This window comes from Halichoeres trimaculatus, unplaced genomic scaffold (genome assembly GCF_033239565.1).
Source record: "Halichoeres trimaculatus isolate MK-OKI-2021-1 unplaced genomic scaffold, fHalTri1.1 fHalTri1_scaffold_2, whole genome shotgun sequence".
NCBI lineage: Eukaryota > Metazoa > Chordata > Actinopteri > Labriformes > Labridae > Halichoeres > Halichoeres trimaculatus.
Genome location: NW_027437180.1, coordinates 33,198,517 through 33,205,495, shown reverse-complemented (window position 1 = coordinate 33,205,495; position 6,979 = coordinate 33,198,517). Strand labels below are relative to the sequence as shown.

At 38.4% G+C, this 6,979-nt stretch overlaps 1 protein-coding gene across 2 annotated transcripts; it reads left to right on the top strand.

Annotated features, from left to right (window-relative positions):
- The first annotated feature begins 2,809 nt into the window (after positions 1-2,809).
- rnf11a (ring finger protein 11a) lies at positions 2,810-6,075 on the top strand. 2 transcript variants are annotated; one of them, XM_074693374.1, is made up of 3 exons: positions 2,810-3,258; positions 3,792-3,958; positions 4,534-6,075. In XM_074693374.1, exons 1-3 carry the CDS (start codon positions 3,160-3,162, stop codon positions 4,703-4,705), a joined length of 438 nt encoding a protein of 145 aa, XP_074549475.1. In that variant the 5' UTR covers positions 2,810-3,159; the 3' UTR covers positions 4,706-6,075. The 2 variants fall into 2 exon arrangements, with proteins under 2 accessions (XP_074549475.1, XP_074549466.1); XM_074693365.1 differs by having other exon boundaries at positions 3,786-3,958.
- Positions 6,076-6,979: the final 904 nt, after the last annotated feature.

The following is a 6,979-nucleotide window of genomic DNA, read 5'->3' as shown; positions in this document are numbered from 1 at the left end:
ATGTCTTATGGCCAACAGGTGGCACTAAACATATATTTTTATGATACCTATGAGATTCAGATTATGTTGTAAATTCTATCTAATTTAAATTTTCTATCCGTAGAACTAAAAACAGGCTTTGGTAATATGTTTGGGTGGGGATGGTCAGCAAAAATAAAAAATATGAAGTAGACTGAAGCCATGGCGAAACAAAGGAAAGGTATGTAGATGTGTCCAGAGGTTGATTACTATTATGCAAACTGAACTCTGTGTGAAGGAGATAGGGTAGACTGGGGACAGTTGTAACATTTTTTATCACTTCTGTCTCTAACTTTGAGCTCTTATAACCCAGTGTCTTCAAAGTGTTTTTCAGATTAGCTTTAAGTGTTTGCTAACAAATGGCCTGTGCAAATGCGTGGCTTAATCTCAAATACAAGGAGTAACATTGTACAATTTGCCCCATAGCCCTGGTCAGTTGTAACATACCATGGGGTGAAATGTAACATGATAATGTAAGGACCATACCAATGACCTAAGATATTAAGAGCTTTTTTTTTTTTTCAAAAACTTTCCAACAGAATTGCTGTGATTCTGCAGAGTAAAGGACTGAACCCTATAACACCAAAGCATAATATTTGATACATGAGTTGCAAAGACTTCTATCTATTTAACATAAATAGTTTATTTGAAATGCTTGTAAAAATTTTGGGAAAAAAAAAAAAAAGTATTCTTCTCCCGTGAGGATTATCATTCCATTACAGGCAGCTGAAGTTGTATTTTGGCTCTTTTCAAAATGGCCCCTCCCATGAAATCATCCACAAACATTTTTTCAGGAAAACCATTAATTTTCAAGAAGTTGCAGTGAGCATAACATCTATATATAGACTGTAAAAACAATGGACGTCCGCTTGCTCGGCTTGAAGTGAGGTCTCCACAAAAACTGCTCTCCCTGGTGGCTGGCTGCAGTAAAGGTTAATAAATCAGGTTTTCCAGTCATTCCAGATGGGCTGTGGTCAAACTTTAAAAAATTAATACTCCTCGTAGAAATGTTTCTCTCGTCCAATTGTTAAGGTGGTTTAAAGACATAATTTGGCTGTCTTGTATTCAAGTCCTCTTTTTTCTGAAAAGTTTTATTTTCATTAGTTATACAAGGTTAAAAACAAGGTTTTACGTTATGTTTAACGATGATTGACAGCTGCCATTCTCGTGTATTTTTATCCGGTACTGTAAAATATGTCGGGAGCTAGAGTCAGGAAATGATTAGACTCTCAAAAGAAAAAAAATAATTATTATTTTTGTCACCCAGCTCCACTCAGATTCTCCCAGACTCCCTCATCGTCTCTAATGCGCAGACTCTGGCTTCACAACTGCTACAATGGCTGCGTCTGTGACGAGGGTATTTTGACTTCAAAACCATACATGATAAATGGCAGAGACACACTGTCGACTCTATATACAGTCTATGCATCTGAACAGTTCCTCATATTTAAAAATAAGTATTTTCTGCATTGAAGGAATGCAAATTTTTGAGAATCTTTACTGTAAGGTTGCCAAAACTGCTCAACCTATCAAATGTGACTCCTAAAATATATCATAACAAAGTTGTATAGCAATATACACTCCTGGAGTGCGCAATTAATGGGTTTACAGATGACATGTCAGGCTCTTAACCCATTTTTGAAATGTTACATCTTACCCTAGGTAAGTTTGTTACAACTGTTCCTGAGTGCAATAGGGATGAGCTAGTTTGACTCACAACTAACAGCTAAAACATAACCACAAACAATCTGAAAGAAAGAAAGCTAAACAGACACATGATTAGCGTGAAGTAGCCTACGTTTGATGAGCAGCTACAAAGTATGCTGTGCAACAAAGATAATTTGAGTAAAAAAAGAACCTCAAAATTATAATTACCTTTGCTAAATTAGCTGTGTCTACTTCAGGGCACTTCCTCTTCACATGTGGAAAAAGGACTAAGGTGTGCATGTTCAGAGTGAATCAGGTGATTCCTAACTTGTTCCTGATTGGAGCAATTGCAAGTGTTACAACTGACCTGTGTTACAACTGTTCCTGGTCTCCCCTATAACAACTTCCTGTTCTGGGTCATGGCACCACACTCTTCTGGAAAGTGGGTTTTTACTTCAGTAAGTTTTGAAAACTTTCTCCACCACAGGACTCTAGAGTAAGAGAAGAAAATGAACATGTAAGAACTTCCTGTTAACAGCTAGGGAACTGTGGCTCTAGATGAATATGTGTATGCTAAATTGCACATTTTTTGTTTTGATGCATGTTTAAAAAAAACTGCAAGTAAGCTGTTAATTGATGTAGTGGTTCACAAAATATCACAGAAAGAAATTCCGAGACGGATGAAAATAACTTTCAAGTCCTGCCCACTAGGTCAACATTACCAGCGCAGTAAAATTTGACGATCTCTTTCACTGCACTGATCATCTCAGCAATATCCGGCTTCTCTTCAAAATAAAAGTACAAACGTCATTTAACACGTACCTTTAATGTAAAAGTTACAAACCTACAGGTCAGCCAATTCTAAATGGAAAAATAGGCTGATAATTATTTCTAATTTTATTAATTTAACTAAATTGTTCAAGTGGCTAAATTGTTTCATGTTAAATGTTATCTCCTGTGCGTCTTCTTCGAACTTTTATAACAGGTGTAATTTTATTAATATCTTAGCCGCATATTAGTGTGATTGTGTGAACGGTATTTTCTTATTCAATTTGGAAATTCAACGTTATTTAAGTCTGTTTAAAATAGTGCTTTTATTTTGAAGGGATCAGTAGCGCTTGCTTACGGTACAGACACAAACATCCTGATTACGCATTTCCGGTTTATATTCTTTATGTAAACACAAAAGCCTTTAACTACACAAAAAAACAACCTTAGACACGGTCTTAGTCGATGGTGCAAACAGTTTTGCACGTAGCCGTGTAGTTGAGCTGTAAACGGAGTTATTTTGGAGTAGAGACGACGCTGCTATTGCGGTACTTTGTGGTGTTTGAGCTTTTTAGTTTATGACAGCAAACTTTATGCTAACAGCTAATTCAGCTAACGTTAATCGTATTATTGCAAACACTCCCACAACGTTTAACTGTTGAAGCGTGTTAGGTGCGCTGTCACCTTCGTACCCCGGTGGACCCCTCTCATGGTGGTCTCAGACCCATGGGGAACTGCCTGTTTGCAAGGGGGGCGGATGACCTGTCGCTGCTGAACGAGTCCGAGGGGGGCAGTCTGCCTGGAGAGCCTCCTCCACCTTACCAGGTGAGCTGCTGGGGCTCTGGTTAAACACACCTTAAAGGTGTAAATGAGCATGTGGGCCCTTAAAAAAAATCACACTACCACTGATTGTTTTTCCTGTTAGCAGTTTCCGTTTTTTTTTATTGAAATGAGAACCTCCATCATGTTGTTCCTGCAGATTGTGGCTCAGGTGATAGTACTTAGTTTAAAATTAGCGCATTTGTTGCAGAAACAACCTTCTAAAAAGCCACTTTCACTTTATGATGCGACATACTTCTTTTAAACGTGATAATAGAACTATCATAGGCACATAATTCTGTAGATAAAATTTAAGATATTTCTAATAAATGATGAGTTGCTTTTCTAGATAGGCTAAAATGCTTAATTATAGACATGCTGCAGTTAGTTTTACTATGACCCTAATGAAAGTCACAAGCAGAAACATTTTTGTCTATAATAAATTAGGCAAAGTTGTACCAGAATCCCCTTTTTCTACAGGCTGCTGTTAAAAGATCTCACACCACTCCCTCCCCTCCCTGTCTTTCTCCAAGGAGCAGACTCAGCCGGCTCCAGTGTATCATCCCAACCCTGGTGAGAGTCGTCTGGCTTATCAGCTGACAGAGGAGGAGCAGGTTCGCATTGCCCAGCGGATCGGTCTCATTCAGCACCTGCCCAGAGGCATTTTTGACCCGGGCTCCGACCCCTCTGACAAGAAAGTTAAAGAGTGAGTGTTAAACTGGAAATTCTCAACATACATGTTGTATGTCGTTAAAATTATCAACCTTTTTTAATTTGCATACTATTTTTAAAAAAATCTTACTTTGATCTACAATGTTAGCCTTTGGACAGGTAAAGGTAGTTGCTTATCATCTAAGGAACATGTTATTAAAACCAAAAATGTATTAGAAGAACTTGTAGCCATACTTCATCAGTTTTTCATAACCATTCTTTGAGGTGTCTTATCTTGGTAAATTTAATTATCACACTGTGTTTATGAAGCATGCAGAGAAAGTAAAGAGATTCTGTGTGAACTCTAAGTTACCTGACTTTGGGTCAGTTTGGTGAATGAGGTTAATTTTGTGTCAAAAAAAAAAAATGGTATTTCTAAAATCACTGTATGGCCTAATTTTGGTCGTATTTAGCCTAATAGGATAAGGGATTGTGAATTTTTTTGCTCTCTGTTCAGAATAATGCATACAGCTTTTTCAACATGTTTGAAAATCTGTAAATCTGGTTCACCTGACCTAATTTTACTTTTGTTCGTACTGCAATATCAAGAGCTGTTTCTCTGTCTCCCAGGTGTGTGATCTGCATGATGGACTTTGAGTACAGCGACCCCATTCGGTTCCTGCCCTGCCTTCACATCTACCACGTGGATTGCATCGATCCGTGGCTGATGCGCTCTTTCACCTGCCCCTCCTGCATGGAGCCGGTAGACGCAGCCCTGCTGTCCTCCTATGAAACCAATTGAGCTACCCCTTGAGTGCAGCGCCTGCCTGAAAATTAAGCTGCATCTTTCTTAGCCGAAACTGTCCTTGCTGTTCAGATGGGTAGCCAAAGGCGTGTGGCACTGTGCAAATGTTTGGAGGGTTTGTTAAGAGGCAGTTAGATGTTACAAACAGTGCGTTGGTTTGGTCTAATATGCACCTAGCTGGGCTTTGGACACTCTTTGCCTTATGCAGTAGGATGATGTGCCAAATCAAGATAGATGAAGAATAACGAGAGCTGTAAATGTAGCACAAAACCACTGCAGAGTAATTACACTTTTCTATGACTCAAAGTCTGTTGTAACCTGTGATATTTTTGGTAACCAGATGCATGTCATCAGTCAAGTTTACTCCACCCCCTTCAGCTGTGATGTGCAATCTGTTTCATCTGTGGAGATAATGCAGGAAATCTGCCTTGGTTTCAGGACTTCTTTGTCCTGAGTGAGTTGGTAAGAAGCTGAAATGAAGTTCCAATTTTAATGAAATAACCCACAGGCCTCTTCAATGATATGCAATTAAAAAACACAGAAAAATAACCAGTTATGGTGAAATAGTAAGTTTTTTTCCCAAGCAGAGTTGCCAAGTAGTAGAACCCTTTGTCCAGAGTTATTCTTTATTTAAAGTTATCTAAAGTTTTAGTCTGTGGTGTTTTTTTTCCTTTAAAGCTGCTTTTATTGGGGTGGATCCGTTTTTGGAGTTTTATGCCTTTCCACAAACATGGATCCTCTTCTTTGCTTTGCCTTGAGATCGAGCGCTGTGTTTAGTTTTGAAATTCAGTGTGTCTCCTTTTTTTGTTTACCCTCAGTGATTTTTACAAAGATATGATGCGCTGTGCAATCCTCCGTAAAGCACCTTGGGATAGCCCTCCTCTGGCACTGTGTAGTTTAAGAATTTGATAAATGATTGTGAGTTCTGATGTTTGTATTTGTGCTTTTTGTTCTTGTGTCTTTTTTGCAAGAGGATTATGGCGGGTGGCTGGCACGTTTAGGTGATGTTGTTCATGAACCTTGTTGGTTGTGGTTACCTCTCTCGGTCTGCTCCTGAATGCTTTTGTTTGCTCCAGTTGAGGAAAGCAAGACGGTAAGAAGAGGCATAACTCAAGCTGCTGTGCCTTTCTTGGGTTTGAAGTAAGCCAATTTCTGTGAAGTACAATCATTTCTGACAGTTTTCTTTTGGTCCTCTAGAGGGAGACAGATACCAGCACTGTTTTGATTTGTGTCACTCTTAAATAAGCTGTACAGGTAGAGGCCAGATGTTTGCTCCGGCTGCTGTTAACAATCATGTGTCATTGTGTGCCACCAGTGCACAAATTTAGGAAAATTATGAAACCATAATAAAGTGGAAACCAAATCTACACCAATTCTCTGTGTGTCTCTGTGTTGTAGCTAATTCAGCTTGTATTTTAAGTAGAGCCCGACCGATATGGGATATTTTAGGCCGATGCCGATACCGATACTGGGGGCAAAAAAAGCTGATATCCAATATATCGACTGATATCTGATAGATCGACCGATATCTGATATATCGGCTGATATATATATTAATAAATTCATTGATATACACAGGATATATATACTGTATATGAACACAAATTATTATAATACCCATATGATTCAAGACAGAGACAACTGTTGAATTAAAACAAGAAAGTTTAATTATAAAACTGTCAACATAAGAACTGTAGTGTTAACCAATGATAAACAAGAACAAGCTGTAAATACCATAAAAAATAAAGAAGTCAAACTTTAAACACAGTAAGTAGAAAAAAAATTACAAATGTAAACACAATGAGCAACTTACAAGACATTAAAACGCCGTATTATAGTCTTACATTACATAATGGTGGATGTGTGAATTAACAGCATTTGTCTTTGTTTATCTCTCAAAAAAGCAACTTACACGACCTTAAAACGCTGTTCTATAGTCTTACATTAGATAATGGTGGACGGAGGGGGCGGGCACTCGGGCAGTGTGCAGCCCAACACACATGAGCAGGAGCGACAGAATCTCCGTGGAGCAAAAATTTTTATAATCGGCTACATTTTGGCCGATGTTGATTAATCGGTGAGAGGCATAATCGGCCTGACCGATTAATCAGTTGGGCTCTAATTTTAAGTGCACTTTAATTAATTTCAATTTTTGATAACATGTTTGTATGTTGTGTTAGTAGCTGGGTAAGAGGCAGGAAAACTGACTACAACACCAGATCAGTTTTCAAGCCTATAACTACTGACATTTCTTTTTCACTGCACCAAGCC